The sequence below is a fragment of the Esox lucius genome, chromosome 15, assembly GCF_011004845.1.
Source record: "Esox lucius isolate fEsoLuc1 chromosome 15, fEsoLuc1.pri, whole genome shotgun sequence".
Classification (NCBI taxonomy): Eukaryota; Metazoa; Chordata; class Actinopteri; order Esociformes; family Esocidae; genus Esox; species Esox lucius.
This window is the reverse complement of record NC_047583.1, coordinates 13,605,494-13,622,112: the sequence shown is the minus strand read 5'-3', so window position 1 is coordinate 13,622,112 and position 16,619 is coordinate 13,605,494. Positions and strand designations below refer to the sequence as shown.

General features: G+C 42.0%; 2 protein-coding genes across 4 annotated transcripts; one reads left to right on the top strand and one right to left on the bottom strand.

Annotated features, from left to right (window-relative positions):
- Positions 1–229: 229 nt before the first annotated feature.
- On the top strand, positions 230–2,689 carry zgc:194887 (fibrinogen-related domain-containing protein). 2 transcript variants are annotated; one of them, XM_020053887.3, is made up of 3 exons: positions 230–662; positions 885–1,020; positions 1,970–2,689. In XM_020053887.3, the coding sequence occupies exons 2-3, from the start codon at positions 894–896 to the stop codon at positions 2,662–2,664; spliced, it is 822 nt and encodes a 273-aa protein (XP_019909446.1). In that variant the 5' UTR covers positions 230–662; positions 885–893; the 3' UTR covers positions 2,665–2,689. The 2 variants fall into 2 exon arrangements, with proteins under 2 accessions (XP_019909446.1, XP_010877283.1); XM_010878981.4 differs by having other exon boundaries at positions 243–662; positions 879–1,020.
- Positions 2,690–3,563: 874 nt separating this feature from the next.
- On the bottom strand, positions 3,564–16,060 carry chrm5a (cholinergic receptor, muscarinic 5a). Of its 2 annotated transcripts, none has more exons than XM_010878980.3 (2): positions 15,671–16,060; positions 3,564–5,471 (listed from the first exon to the last, which is right to left on the bottom strand). In XM_010878980.3, the coding sequence occupies exon 2, from the start codon at positions 5,382–5,384 to the stop codon at positions 3,804–3,806; it is 1,581 nt and encodes a 526-aa protein (XP_010877282.1). In that variant the 5' UTR covers positions 5,385–5,471; positions 15,671–16,060; the 3' UTR covers positions 3,564–3,803. The 2 variants fall into 2 exon arrangements, with proteins under 2 accessions (XP_010877282.1, XP_034153135.1); XM_034297244.1 differs by lacking the exon at positions 15,671–16,060 and adding an exon at positions 9,683–9,753.
- Positions 16,061–16,619: the final 559 nt, after the last annotated feature.

Below are 16,619 nucleotides of genomic sequence, written 5' to 3'. Positions count from 1 at the left end.
AAAGCTTTATTCGTAAGAAATACCTCAAACATATATCCTAAACTTAAACAGACAAAAAAAAACACTCAGAAAATAATTACACATCACCATTAATTAATCATAAACTTACCATCATGAAAATAATTTATGCACACTTCATCTGAATGGTGCTTTGTTTATGTGCTTTATGTTTCTTCACATAATACACCTTGAAAGGTTCTCTGTCACAAATGGCTCTAACAGGCCTCTGCATAGCAGGGCGATGCAGTATGTGCAGGCTTAGCGGGATTAATTTAGGGCATGACCTCTTGTTTGTTGTTCCACTTGATCTACTTAAATAAACTGGCGTTGCAACACCAAGACAAAGGTTGAAATCTCTTCTTCCCAGGATTGGGGGAAGTGTATGGAAGGCAGAGATAATGAGCTAACCATGCCACTTCACACAGATAAACGGAGAGTGGTTCTAATGCTTGGTGTTACCTGTGGTGACGTGAAAGTGGGGCTGAAGTCCGTTCATTACTGGCCTGCAGAGGCTGTGCGGGAGGGACTGCTCCTCCGTGTTTATGGCTGGCGGCCTGGATAGTCTTGGCTTGTTTGCTTCCCCTGCCCTTCTCTCCCCATTTCACTGCTATCAAAGTACAGCGTACCGTATGTGAACACGACGTGGGGCAGTAACCGTGAAGGTAAGGGTATTCACTCTTGGTTTTTTCAATACCATTAATTGGCCCTAAAGTAGATATTTTCCGTATGCGGTGGACTTTTCTGCCAAAAACTGGGACAAGAGCGGAATTACAGAATATCTCAATATTTTTGGGGAATTGTCATTGCCTTCTTGCGTGTATGGTCAGTTGAATCCATGTTCATATCTGGTCACCCTGGTCACCTTCTTCCGTTACAAGATGCAGTGTTCTGGGATGTGGGCAGTAGCAGCAGCACTGGTGATATGTCTCATGAGAGTGCACACTGAACCCTTGGTTGCTGAAAACACCCATCTCCTGACCTCTGAAAAGCACAAGATAGTCCTCAACCAGGGAATGAAAGGTTTGTACAGTATGCCTGTATTGTTAATTTTATGTGATTACCAACACTGGATTCAATAGTATGGTTTTGCCTTTAGTTGTCATGTATCATTTAAGTGAATATGTGCTTAAAAAGGTTCACATCTCAGCCTTCTGCCCTTGAAGTTTTATCTTAGCTAGTTTGAGAGTCTGTTATTCTAATACAGTTTCCAGACACATCTTCCAAAATATCCATCCAACTTGGCCTTTATAAGCCAATAACAAAGTTGTAGGACATTCCTTGAGTAATAGGCATTGGTTTAATAGGCTTAGTCTACTTTCCTCAACAGCTTCCGCCATATGTCTTGTGAGCCCAAGCACCAATCGCATGTTGTAAGGGGGAAAAGTTCAGTGTGCAGCAGATCTCTGTCTCGTGGAACATTGCATTAAGTGGGGTGGCAATTATCTGGTTAGCTATTTGTAATATGAACTGGCCTTATTTAAGTTACCAGGTAAGGTAAGCAAAAATAGGTTCACACCCACTAAGGCCAACTTGGAATGGCTGTACACACTAGCCTGGGGATAAAGTTACAGCTGTTCCAGAGCTAGATCCAATTGCAAAGCCTAGATCAAACTACTGACTCTTCCCAATGTCATACTTGACATTTCTTATCCGCTGATTATAACGACATAATATTGTAGTGACACACATGACAGACTGAACAGCTGAGATACTACAATAGAGCATCAATGCTTGACCGTGCTTATCGTGGACATATATATTGGAACTGCCTAGCCACTGTGATTAGCCGGTCAAGGATAAGCCAGGGAGTGGCAGGTTAATCATCCCTTGTAGAGTACCTTGAATCGGTGTGAATGACCCTTTGAAAATCCTGATGATCCACTATGATTTGATCAACTTGACATGACAACTCCCTGTGTAATCTAAGTCACGCTGCATGAATTCGGTTTAATGCCACCTCATCTTGCAGATCCCCCCAGAGACTGTTTTGGGATGCTGATGGTTTCGGGGGGTCAGGCCCGGGATGGAGTGTATCTAATTCAGCCTGATGAATACCCTATCCTGGCCTACTGCGCCATGCAAGAGGGTGGTTGGACCGTGGTACAGCACATTACAGTCAATGGCACTGTGGACTTTGACCGCACCTGGGTGGAGTACAAGCAGGGCTTTGGGACCCTGACCGGGGACCACTGGCTGGGCAATGAACACCTCCACCACCTCACCCGAGGGCCTGGACGCTACAGGCTGGGCATCAAGCTGGTGGACGAAGATGGCGTCACCAAGACAGGTGAGTACGACCCTGTCATGGTGGAGGACGAGCGGTCTGGGTTCAGGCTGCGCCTTGGCCTGTTCCAGGGCTCCGCCTTGGACGCTCTCACCCAGGACACGGAGAACTACCTACACGACAACCAGAGGTTCACCACTAAGGATCGGGACAACGACAACTACTTCCAGAACTGTGCCAAGCTGGAGTTTCAGGGCGTGGCGGGCGGCGGCTGGTGGTATGACGCTTGCGCCGGGGCCAACCTCAATCGCAGGAACGTCATCTACTGGCAGAAGGACTGCAACAAGGAGCACCTGTGTAAGTATGCCTGGATGATGGTGAAACCCTCAGACACGGTGAAGGTGGTCCACACTGGGGACTGCAAGAAGGATGAACTGTAGGTCGATCGATACCGTCCCGTGGTCACAGCGCAGTGTGGTTAGCATACGCTGTTTACATCGCGAAGACAATAGTTCAAATGTTTAATAGAGAAACACACAGAGCCGTGTGATCACGAAAATACAGAAGAAGACAACAGTTCAGTTTCAACTGACTGGTCACATTTCTAATGTAATTAAAAAGCATGCTATTTTGGGGATTTCATACCACTAACTGCAATTATTGGTATCTTAAAGATGCATTAAATTTTGTGGTCATAATATCACAACTTTTTATACCTTTTGCAGTATTTATTTACTATATTATTGGGCTGTCATTTTGCTGAGATATTTGATTATATGGCCTTACCAGAATATCAGGAGGTTATATTATACAACAAAGAGGACCTGATATGATTAACTAAATGTAATAATTATCTAACAAGTCTTTTTTTGGTGTGTACTTTATTTAGGTTTCCCACGTAATTTAGCTTGAAATGTCATGTTTTTTTTTGCAGTATTTATACACAGTTGAAAATGTCATACTGAAATTTCTTGTAATCAAATCTCTTCAGCCCTGTTTCTATGCTGTATGGCTTCATTTGGATTTAGAGATGAATATGTTTGTACTAAAAATGTTTTTTGTGTTGGTGGAAATATTGGCTGACGAGTGTCTCAATAATTGTATCTAACTAAACTGAATAACACATATGAACAAGGCTTTCGTGATCAAAGTGTACAATCGTTTCTTTTCCAGCTCTTTCTGAAGTCAGTATAAGAACTGCAATGGCCCTTAAAACAAACCATATGTAATCTAATGTAACTATAATATAATGAATCAATCAGAACATGTTTTTCTATTAAATTTATCTGACCATTCTGCATGTTGTTTCATGTTATATATTTTGATATACACTAATGTTTGGTGTACAGTATTCAGTATTTGGGGCACAATTATCAAACACTTTTGTATATCTTGTAGCAAGTGATCCAAAAATTGATTAATTAAAGAACAATTCTATGAACAAAATGTATTCTTGTCTAACATTTGCACTTTTCACACTGCCCCTAATTGTAGACACAATTCAAGTACAAAACAGAAATATTTCCACACAAATATTAGTCATTTAGTCGCCATACTTGTTTACTCTGTAAGGATTGGCTCATGTCAGTTTGCTGCCCACTACTGGGTTTTGCCCATACCAGTAGAGATTGTCTTCCACCCTCTTCTTTTTCCATTGGCAGAGCAGCAGCATACGAAATGTCTTCTGGAAGGTCTTGTTGCAGAGGGCGTAGCACATGGGGTTTACTGTGCTGTTGACGTAGCACAGCCAGTAGCCCAGGTGCCAGAGTGACAGAGGGATACAGTCTGAGCAGAAAGTTGAGATAAGCACCATGATGTTGTAGGGTGTCCATGTCAGGATAAAGGCCAGCAGAATGGCACTGAGCGTCTGGGCAGCCTTTCTCTCCTTGATCAGCACCATCCTCTTCCTTTTGGTCAGCTGAATCTTTAGAGTGGTGTCTATTGGCTTGGAGGAGGAGGGTGGGGCACTCATAGAGTCAGCTGAGGAGAAAGACGATGGGGCCATACCGGTGTCTCCATTTTTGCTTTGCTGGGCACCGCTGGCAGTGTCTTTGGGAACTTGTTTGAACTTGTAAGAAACACACTTTTTGCTATTCTGGGAGTTGGTCTTGGGTGGTGTGTTGAAAAACGTGTCCTCTTCGTAACTACTGAGCTGCTCATTCTGGCAGCCTGCTGTGTCTGTGTTTTGCTCACACGACTGGTTCCGATAGGTGGGCTGGAAACCCCCAGGGGACACTGCCCGCTCTTCGTCTTCCGAGGAAGCATAGCTGTTGAAGGTGGTCAGCTGGTCACTCTTGGACCACTCGTCGTTGACGGCTGTGGCTGATTTGGCTGCATTACTCCTGCTGGAGGAGGACCAGGAGGCCTTGGTACCGTCTCGTGAGGTGGAACTGAGCTGCTTACAGTTGAAGCAGGATCGGATGATGGTTTTCTGGGGATTGGTGACACTAGGATTTGTGGAACTGTTGATGCCCTGGAGCTCAGCAAGGTCTTTGGTGCGACGTTCTGTCTCTTTGTAGATCCGACAGTACAAGATGGTCATGATCGAAACTGGGATGTAAAACGCTGCAATGGCCGTCCCAAATGTTATCACTGGCTCTGAGAAGAACTGGATCTGACACTGCCTCTCGGGGACTGTCCTTTTCCCCACAAAATACTGCCAGCACAGTATGGGCGGGGCCCACAGAATGAAGGAGACAAGCCAAGCCATTCCTATCATTATCCCAGCCCGTTTGGGAGTGCGTTTGGCTCTGTAGGTCAGAGGTCGGGTGATGGAGAAGTACCTGTCAAAACTGATGACAAGCAGGTTCATCACTGAGGCATTACTGGCCACGTAGTCCAAAGCCAACCAGAGGTCACAGGCCACACTACCAAGGGCCCAGTACCCCATCAGTATGTATGAGGTGTAGAAGTTCATAGAGAACACACCTATTATGAGGTCCGCTACAGCCAAACTCAGTAGATAGTAGTTGTTGACCGTCTTCAGCTGGCTGTTGACCTTGAAGGACAACATCACCAGGACGTTTCCCACTATCGTAATCAGGCTCACGATAGCAGACACTGTTGCTATGATCACGACTTCCCATAAGCTGTGTGTGACAGGGTGGATGTCTGATCCATTGCCATTCATGGATGAGTTCTGTATTCCTCCACCTTCCATGTTTCTGTCACGTTGTCCTTATTGTGGTGTTAGGGGTATGACCATGACGTCGTAGTCGGTTGGATACGTCATCTTAAATAAGGAATGCTGAAAAGAAAGCAGAAAGTGACTTAATAAAGCAACTGCAGTTCATCTCCAAAAGCAAATTGAATGTGCATCATGTACACTACATAACACAAAGGCTAGTGCCACAAATAGCCACTAGGTGGCAATCATTATCAAGCCATCCCTCGTGAGGGACGTGATGGAACCAATGCTCGCACTGGCCAAAGACTGGGAGCGTTCACCAATCAAAACAACTTGATAACACTTTGTAGGACCTCAGTATCAATAAAAGTGTGACAACAGCAACTGAAAAATATGCATATTTGTGCTTTGTTATAATAAATTGACTGAGTATATTTTTGCTGCAAAAAAGAAATGCAGCATAAACCTGTTAAGAGACCACGGCACCTTTTCTTTCCTTTCCAAAAATAATGAAAAGGAAAGTTTTGAGTGAGGAACAGAAGTGTTCAAGTGTTTGCAGTGGTCTCTTAATTTCTCTTAATCTCTTGGAATGGAAATAAAAAGGTGGAGTGGTCTCTTAATTTTTTCCGAAGCTGTATATATAAACAGTCTGATGTGTTTTTCTCCAGTTAATGTATCTTAATGTAGTATGGATACATGGCAGTATTTACATCCTTCATAGGCAGTTTCATACAGAACAGAGGTACATCAACAGACAGAGGCTGATGAACACATGGGTCATTTTAGGCAGCCTTGCCAAACAGCTGTGGCACGTTATTAAATCCAGGTCAAAGAAATGTATCCTTTGCTCATTAGTATCAGAAAACATGTTTCTGTCTGTATTGAACCTTATACTATCTTTTTCTTTATCATAACAAAATACATACATAACTCTTTTAAAAGATTCTTTGACATGAAATTAATGTTTTTAGGACAATAAAATGAAACGAGGTTGAAACAAAAACAAGGCACGCTCCTTGCCCTTTTTCTGTTAAAAGATGAGGGATATGTAATCACCCTGAAATTCATAGTGGTATAGATAATCAGATAAATCTCAAGAGGCATATGTTATATATTTCAAGAATCCCTGGTTAGGGCCCCCAGCACAGTGGTTTAATTCACTGCCTTGCAGTATAGCTGCGTCGTCATGGCTGTAGAAGTGAATATCGAACTGGGCAGCCATGTCTCGTCGCACTCTACTGACTCCTTTGGGAGGTTGGGAGCCTGCAAGCTCAGTCGTGGTTATTGACACGCGTTTGTGCTGGTGAAAACTGGCAGAGCGATGAGAAGTGAGAGGTGTGATATTCAAGGAGTAGCTTCTGTATAACATTTCTGTTAATACTTATACCCTGAGATTTTATTGAGCTTTTTTGACATCACATTCTGTGACATTACATACATTCTGTATTTAAGGTCATTTGAATCTTATACATGGTCATATTAAGTTATGACCAGTTAGTACTATATTGTATACAATCATTAATTTAAATACTGAGTGTTTTAAACTAACACTATTGCTCAGAAAAATCTATATAAACAAGTTGAAAAAGCTAAAAGGAATATTAGATAAAAGGTACGGGTCAAAATCATACACACCTCTATAATTAATACTTTTTCTATAGCTCACTGTGCAAGTTTAAGAGCACTGAGAGTTTTTGAATCTTTACTCATATGGAAATCAAACAGAACCTTGATACCATTTGTCTGTTCCTACGGACTGGCCACTTCAAATAAAACCACATGTTTTCATTGGTTTTCAAGTCAGGAGATCATCGATATTTGGCCATTGCAAAATGTAGATTTTTTGGCAAATAGACTGTTGATTTTGATGTTTGTTTAGGGTTAGTTTCTTGCAAGCAGATCCAATTGCTGCCAAATGTCAGGCTCCTGGCAGATGAAATAGTGTTGCGGTCTAAAATATCCTGATACTGGGTAAACTTCATACTGCTGTTGACCTTCACAAATGCCCCAGGTCTAACAATGGCAAAATAGTGCCATATCATATAAGACCTTCCATCAGATTCTACAGTTGATGGGTTCAAAGGGCTTAGGAATTCAAATTATTGGAGGATTTGAAGTTGAAATGATAACACGATACGTGGAATATAATAGTGCAGTCTTGGGTAAGTACATGCAGTGATCTGTCTCTACAGGTGATCTGTTTGGTCAAAAGCTGGGATACAGGTCTCCTTCCAGTCTATGGTGATATGGATCATTTGTAATGTGAACCAAGATTTAAAAAAGGTCTTATCAATTAAATTACTATAGACAAAAATGACCCTCAAAGGTCAATATTAATACAGAACCACTATACTTTGATTTATATTGGTTGGAAACAAGTTGATTTGAATTTTGTCTTCTAAAATATACTGAAATATGAGTATTTGATGGATATACACGCACATGGCAAGTGACTTTCTGTAACTATGGAGACAAAGAAGAGATTTATTGTAAATGATAAAGCCTGGTATTAATAGGGCTAAAAAAAGTGCTTTAAGCTTTGACGGAATAATCAACAAGCAGACAAAAGGAGATAGCTACAGTATATCATTTCTGTCCCCGAAGGTTGTTTGAATTGTTTGGCAAAGTGCTGGTTGTAGCAGGTGTTTGCTCTGCCTTTTGGGTGAGTTCATCCAGCTGAACGAAGAGAAGCATTCTAAAATCACTTAGTTTAGAGCTACATATTAATTGACTGGAATTGATAATAAAACCTGGATCATTGCAGTATTTCCATACACCTGTATGTGAAATTAATCCAGCTCAATTAATCCATCCTTCATTTATCCTTGTACTGGCTATGCAAAGTCTTAGGTCTGCACTACAGTATCATTCTGACTGGGCTGCCTGGCATTCAATTAATCATTTGTTATGTCATGACTATTACGATTTGGTGATCAAGTAGATTGTATCTGAGCAACACACAGAATTCAGAATTATTTTAGTGGTAAATCAATCTACACATGTGACTGACAGATTTTGAGGTGTCACACTGTATGTCAATTGGACCTAATGGTGATTCAACATGCAATCTTGACTGATTCTAACCAATTGAATTTAGCCCTGGAGAAAGGAACTTCAAGTGCTCATTTCAACGGTCTGCCCTTTGCTTTCTGCCAGGTCATTTAGCTTAATGTTCATGGACTCAGGCATATGTCGATGTAGTAGCACCCTTAGAGACTGAGAAAATGAAATAGTGATTGGCGTGATTGCTATCATTTATTCTGCCCTGTGTTTCTCTGTCACATCTGACAGCAGCGGTATCTTCCTATAATTGAATTCTGTTGACAACATTGCAGAAAGACATAGAAAAAGACAGCTCTGATGTGTCGTTGAGAGGAAGAACTGTTGACCGTGTCTGTAACCGTTACCATATAGACAATGAGAGACACACAAATGTTGGTTGAAGCTAGGATGTGAAGGTGGTTGACCTCAGGGCCTTGGTAAGTGCACATTCGCAGCGCCATACCAGGTCCAAACTTCTTGAATCAATGGGATCGCTCAGTAATGAGAGATTCCCATTTCTATCCATGAAGTAGACACCTGCCTGGTCATTCCTCTCCTCAAAATATTGCATAATGAGTCTCCTTGAGAAGTCTTTGTGCAGAATGCCTCAAACACAGTATTCGTACACCATGATTATTTTTCAAATAAATGCACTGAACAGGCTATTTCAGTCTTAGATTCTCTGTCCCTGTACAAGTATAATAATAGACTACTTCACTCCTTTTTGATTCGGAATACCTAGTCACCTGAAGAACTCATCTCGGTCTTAGAAGATTAACCTACCCTCTGTCAGTTCACCTCACAGTGGTAGAGTAACTTCTCCACTCATTGATATTCTGTTGGCACACCGTGTTTGGCAGGAGTGCCAGTGGCAGCCTGAGGCCCACACAAATAACATTCCATTCACCACAGGGGGGCTCAGCAAACCCTTGGATCGCCCTTCAGCTTATTACTGTGACATTTTCTGTCACTAATCTGTCCTGTCTTGTCTCTCCCTCTTTATTGTTATAATTGTATATTCAGTCATTCTCTCTGACGCTCCCAACACCATTAGCTGCTTGGTCTGTTAGAAACCAACTTTTCGTTATCAAGTCCAAAGTAACCTACAGTAAATGGGCTCACTCGATAATCGCATGTGAAAATGAGACATCTGGCTCCCAGTTCTGTTTTCTGGCCCGGGTGGAGTAAGTGGGAAGGGTCAGTAAAAGTAGAACAGAGCCAGCTGTTCCCTCTCATATGTTAGAATAATATGGAGGAACTGTAAGCTCATATGGGAAATGCTCACTTACAAAAACAATAGTAAAAGGCCTGTGTGAACTCCAATCCATCACCTGAATAGCTTCATAGTGGTGTATACTAGTCCGAAACGAAGAGGCTTTGTCAGCAGGGTTTTCCTAATCTCATTGCTTAAGCAACACCTCAGGCTTCAAAAGAGTCTTCTAAGGATGTCAGTCTTGCCGAGGTTGTCAGGTCATGTGTTGACCAATGTGTTGGTTAGAAGAGCACTGTGGAAAAGAGTGAAATTGCGTGTTAAAATGCCTAGTTAGGAAATAAATATTAATCCTCGTTGAATATTTAAGGAATCTAAAATGACATAATTAAACAAAATAAAAATCTTAATCCACCCTATTTCATGGTACTCCAGTTTGAAGGATATGTGTTTGCTTAACGAGTAAACACTTCCCTACTAGACTGAGAGTCACCAGTAAGAGCTGTTCTCCTCTTACAATACAATGTTTTAGAGGCAAGACCAGTTTCTCAATCAATACATTCCTTGCCAGGAAGGGAAATAATTGATTATGACTAAGCCTTGCTTCCCAGGTGATGAACACACTGCCGAAAGCACAATGCATTATCCCTCAGAAAAATGTGAGGTGATGAGCAGCTTTGTGTAGCTCAAATATCCACAACAGTTAACCCTAAGATGGCGTTACATAGTGGAGTGAGAGTCATGTCAGACAGTAGACATGACTTTGGCCGCAAAAGCTGCATTAGTGCAAAGTCACTTTTGAGTCAGTACAGAAGGGGTATTTTTGTAATAGTATAGACCCATCAGTAACACAGTATTGTTTAACATGACACCCCAAGAAAGCAGTGAGATGAACCTTCATCGTGGAAAATGACTGACCCGGTTCAAGAAGCTCTTGTGAGAACATCAACATGTCCTCAAATGAGCTCTGTGAGAACACACTTCCATTGTCTCGGGGCCAGGGCTAGAAAATACCCTTCTGACAGGATCAAGGTAATTTGAAGGCAAACCCCCTGCAGTGAGATTGGACCTACAGTATCAGGGAGAATCCAATCCTGTGGTCATAAGTGTCAGACCAGCCCTTCCACCTGGAACACTAAGTCTACATGACACAGCTTTTCCCATCCTCCAAGATTAGATTTTTGGAGAAAAAAAACCTGTCTCAGTAGCCTAAAGCGTGTGTGTACAAGTTGATCAACGCTTGCTCTCCCTGAGCCCAAATTTCTGGGCCCACCTAACGAAGCTCAGCTGCTTCCGCAGCATGAACCAACTAATTGTGACATACCAGTAGGGTCACCTAAAACATTTCACCCTGAGGTAAGCCTTTCCCGAGCGGCCAGATTCTCAGCTAACAGCCTGAGACAGCTCCACGATACTAGACTCTTTCATTCCTGCCTCGCCTGTAACACCTGACTTGGGCAAATCTGAAGACGGGGGTAGGCAGAGACACTCCTGTCAGTCATCATTTCTCCGCTCTCGCAGTAAAACATGCTGTTGATCAAGTACAAGTGGGCACAGTCCGAAACACAGAATGATTCGAAAGCCTAGTCAAATGTTATGGCTTGATATGTTTACTCATCTTCTGGACACACCTGACAACAGAAAACAACTACATTTAGTGAACGGAATACATCAGTGTGACTGTCTTAACGTTAAGGTAATATACAATTTGGGTCATAGAAAAACATGGCAAGGCCTGAGCCATGATTTCCTCATCTGGAAGTCAGGACACAAGCCCTTATTGTTCTTGAAAGATGACTAAATATTGGTTTTGTTTGCAATTAGAATGCGTTCCCTACAAGTGCTTTACCAAGTTATTGACTGATTAGAAACATACATTTGTCAAAGCTTAAAGCAGCAGGGCCAGGGACTGTGTTGTTCCGTTCCACAAATATGGTGAATGCAATACAGGAGCTAGAACAACACCAGCAATGACCCCAGCAGGGAATTCAAAGCTTGGGGACTTGCATGCTGGACCTACACTAAATCTAACTGCTGACTGAAATTCTAAAAGAAACATTGGAATGGTACTGCATGCTCAGACAAGCAAGCCTAAACACAGCCCCAGTTTGCTATAAATAGTGAATCTCTTTTTCAGTGAATTTTTAGGAATATTTTCAGAACAGCGTCAAGTCTGACGCACATGTGGGAACAGACTATAACCTTGTTTTGTCCTCAGGTAAAAGCTTTTCTTATGGGGAGATGCAGGGGTTGTCTCATGGGGAGATGTGGGTTAGAATTCTACCAATGGCATGCACAAATAGGAGACTATCTAGATTTCTATTGTATATAAACTGTATATTCAAACTGTTTGGGATGGACAAAAACCCAATGTTTTTTTGTGTTTGTTCTACTGATATGATATTGATTATAAATACAGTATGTATTTAAATAAATGTATATATGTCTTTTCACTTTAGTCATTTTGCTGCACCTCTTTAATTGGTCAGGTGCGGCCAGGTGTATAAGACTGAACCGTACAGCAGAGCTCAGATTACATCTGAGAGTTCCACTGCACTCCTGCTTGGGTGTATGCTTGTGGAAAGTGAACGAGGATGAGGGCATGCTTGAAAGTCTGAAAGGCACAGAGTTAGGGACAGAGATGGTGTGAAAAAAGTGCCTGCCTGTTTGTCTGGCTGTGCACTCTGTGGCCCACAACTCTTTGGCACCATGTATCCCGCATGCCTCTAGTGAGTCCAGTGACCCATACTTAAGATCCCTGCATATCTGGCATTCTGGAGGAGGACCTGTGACAGGCTTCCTTTTAGGCAGGGTGTAGTGGAGTGGATATAGAGAAACATTATAATTATGATCAAGAAGACAACTATCAGGTACAGACTTTACATCACAGACTTTACATCACAGTATTTCCTTCCTCTAAAGCTAACAACGTAATTTAGCTGTAGGATATGGATTTCCTTCGTCCTTTTACATTTGTTTGAAATGAATAATTTATTACTTTTGTGTATTGTATTTTTTGTATTTTTGAGTCCTCCTAATATAGCATTGAATTAATTTCAGTGGGTATTAGTTCCCCCTGAATCATTCTAAATGGCTTTTTATTCAGACTACAGATTATGACATACAGAAGTATGATTATTACATTCATTTTATGATCGGGATGACAATAGCTGTCTGATGTCTGCTGATGATACTCATCACAGTAGTGCCTCAGCCTCTAGGGGTTCATCTCGAAATACAGCTGGAACACTGTGTTAGTACAAAATCCCTACTTCACAAAAAAAAAAAAAGAAAAGATTCTTGAGTCATTTGTGTTTTTCACAGCTCATGTTCAAAAACTGCAAACTGCGTGTCTCTGTGCCCTTGGGTTGTGAGTTGTGTTTTTCCGAACGCAAGCCAGGTCTTTCTAATCAACGAGTTATTCTGTAATGTACAGTGCCCTCCAGAATTACTGGACCCCTTGCTAAAGATAAGAAAAAAATCTATGATAAAATAGACCCCTTGCTTCACAGTTTTATCAACAAAAATAAATAAATATATAAGATTTATTCATCCATGAATTTTTCTAGATCCTTCAAGGTCCTTGGTCCTTGCTTGTGGATTGTCCTCTTCCACTCACCACAGAAATGTTCCATGGGGATCATTGTCCATCTGGAAGATCCAATTACGATCTAGTTTTATCCTTCTGGAAGATGCAGCCAGAAATCTTTACTTCACAGATAATTTATCCTAACCAGGGTCGCAGGGCCTGTGGAAGCAACACAGCTCCACAACATCATATATCCACCATCATACTTCACAGCAGGAGTTGTTTTATTTCTTCATGACCATATCTCTTTTCTTTTCATACCCAGCCCTCTTGTTTGTTGCCAAAAGGCTATATTTTTTTCCTCATCTGCTCAAAGAAACCAGTTCAAATTAAACTTTCAATGAAGTTTAGCAAACCCCAGATTCTAATGTTTATGTCTTGACAATCAAAATTTGAATCTGGGGTGGGGGACTCAAACAACATTTGCATTTCTTCAACTGCAATCATTGGATAAATGTTTATCATTCTCTCATCTTCTCCTCACTATGCTTTTATCTTATTACAGCAGGCTAATCAAAGATAAAGTTTGACTTAACCTTCTTAATTATTCCCCTTATAGTGAAGTTGGATATTTGAAGGAATGTTTCTTTAAAGCATAGCCTAATTTATCAAGGTCAACAACTTTTGTGTGTTCTCTGAACTTCTCCAAGTTTATTGATGACTAAGGGAGTTGGACCTTCATGTCACCACATATTTATACCCTAGTGAAACAGAAGATTATAGTTGAACAACTGAGAGTTCCTAATGATTCATATGAATGAAAAAATATCTGTGCATTTTTGGTCATCTTGAGCAAGGGGTCCAATAATTTACTATGGCTTCCAATTATTCTGTTGGGTAATCTATGTTTCTGCCTAAGTGAATGTTGTATTTGTGCACTTTGTTGGGCCTATTAAAATGAATCAGGCTACTAAAAACATCCTCCATGTGTCCAGACTCTCTCTCATACACTCTATCTGCCAAGACCTGCACGGAAAGGGCTTAGGGACATTGACAACAAATTCAGGTCGACAACTCAATTTTTCAACATGCTTGCAGTCTGGCTCTGTTGACCTTATTAAGTTGATGTATGAAACATGGGTGAAATGTGCTCAGGTGTTATCACTGCCATAAAGGCACTTGAATCAAGAAAATACATATATCAAATCTAGAAGAGAAATTCTAGAAATGCAGCTGTTGCCTACACGTAACCTCTGGTGAAATATAGTTCCATGGCTACTGTATAACGGAAAGCACTGTTCTCTTGTGAGATGATTCCTAATTATCACATAGTAACGACAAGGTCCTGTACGTGAGGCTCCATGGGACACAGCAGAAACAAGGTCTTTAACACCACTACTGTCCCATCTGACATGTCTCTAAGCCGGGCAGATCCTTCCTCCTTTGTGGCAAGCTTTCCCTGAATATTTGATAGCCTTGTGTCTCAACACATTAGTTTAACGCTCCACCAATTTTTTAGGGCTCTGCAAGGACTCGTTAAAATCACGGTCCACTGCTTAATTCGTTGTTTTGTTTGGTCAAAGAGCAGGGCAGGGGATCAAGGATTGGTAGGTGCACATTGTCCCTTTTTGTGGGTAAAATAAAGATTGAATGGTATTAGAAGGTGGAGGAGTGGAACTTTAGGATTAGAGGCAACCTATTTATGGGCAATTCCACAGTGTACATTGTTAATCCAATATAATTTATTTTATGTTGAATTGACAAGACAACAAGTTCCAGGACCAGGGCTTCAGAGTTGTCTCATCTCAAGTCCTTTATCTCCACACGGTCATTCTTATGTCACTGACTCACCAGGTTCCAGTGAGAAATTAGAGGGAGAGAAGAGACAGGGGGTAAAAATAACAGTCGGAGGGAGAAGGTTCATTAGGAGAACAAGAAAGATAAAAAGAGGCATGGATGGGAAAAGAAACTGGACTGCAGGAGGGAGGAAAATAGACAAAGTGTAATTTTCTTCCAAAATCCACTGAGAGTGTAGGAGAAAATATCAAGAAACTGAGACGTACAGGCGGTCCACTGTGGGATGTCAGAGGTGAATATTCATGGAGAACCATTAAAAATGAATCATGCTGGGAAATGTGAAGAGATGTGTTGCGAGAGGCAGATGTCCGCGTACAGAAGTGACTTAGAGGGATGACGTTTGCATGAGCTGCAACCTCCTCAAGAGATCTGTCTGTCATTCATCAGAAAATCGCTGTAGAAAACTAATGTGCTGCTGATGATATTGTAAAGCATATGAGACTGCCTGCTGCTTTTTCACTGTATCTTTCTCTCCGTGTCCCTACCTGCTTCCTTCATTAGGGCAAAAGGCAGCATTAAATATATATGATAAGATCTCTCAGACATGCTTTCAGGCATGCTTGTAGCAGTATGCGCTCGTCTTTATTCAGGTCACACTTCTGTGCACATGAAACTGATTAAAGAATATCTTCTGTTTCTCTAGAGACAGCGAGCAAGCCCAGAAAACAGACACATACTCACAGTTCACTTTCACCATCCAAGCCCCATTGACTTCAGCGTGACAGCAGCATCTCCTTGATATAAATATAGATTCTCCCAGTTCATATGTAATCCCTTTATTTTCCTCTGAACTCTCCAGGTTATCCTCAGGGCTGAAAGTGTTCTCACCGACCTGGGAGAGAGAATGTAGATGCAACGGATGAGAACTCCCACTGACCGTATTGCAACATGCTACAGATGTCCAGATAGATCCCAGACAGAAGAATATTCGGCTTGGGAACAAAAGGCTTCAGTCAACAGTGACAACAGAGTTCATCTCTCTGAAAAAAAACCAAACTGACAAAAAGGGCTCAGTGTCCAATGAAGAAAAGTTTCCCCAGATACACGGTGTCCATGATGTGTTATTTGTGAATGAACCAAGCTCTCGAGGAGTAGATGCAGATGAAAGTTTCTAATGAGGAGAGAGTGAGAAAGAGGAGGGGAGAAACTCCCCCCCCCTCCGAACGGCTGTGGAGCGGCCTGGTGACGCGTGCTCCCTGTCAGTGGAGCCGGAGCCCAGTCCGTGTCTGTGACGGAGTAGAGGTCTGATCCCTGCCGTCCTTCCTGACAGACACAGACATACAGTAGCTGATGCTAGCATGGAACGGAAACTCCCATAGGGCTGTATGGTTCATCACATTTCAGGACAGTGAGCATGCAGCCCAGCCGTGGAGCCAAGAAGAGAGGGAGGAGAGAGGAAAGAGAAGGAGGGGTGAATCCCAGGCGGCTTGGTAAGGTGAGAGTGGACGGGAGACAAGAGTTGTGACTGGGTGAAAACGGTGGGTGTTGCCAGTTTATCGGCAGTTCTGTGAGAATGGAACGCTAACGAGCATAGCGGGACCGTCTCATACAGACTGAGCCGGTTAATTACCCTAAGGGCACAGCCTTTGTCTCCTCCCACAGAAGCCAGAGGGAGACAGCCCCTGTTACC

What these genes read in the sequence shown, in the direction of transcription:
- zgc:194887 (XM_010878981.4), top strand. Translation starts at nt 879, where the DNA reads ATGCAGTGTTCTGGGATGTGGGCAGTAGCAGCAGCACTGGTGATATGT. An exon ending in CCTCAACCAGGGAATGAAAG is followed by an intron (nt 1,021 to 1,969) that starts GTTTGTACAGTA and finishes CTCATCTTGCAG; the next exon opens with ATCCCCCCAGAGACTGTTTT.
- chrm5a (XM_010878980.3), bottom strand. Translation starts at nt 5,384, where the DNA reads ATGGAAGGTGGAGGAATACAGAACTCATCCATGAATGGCAATGGATCA.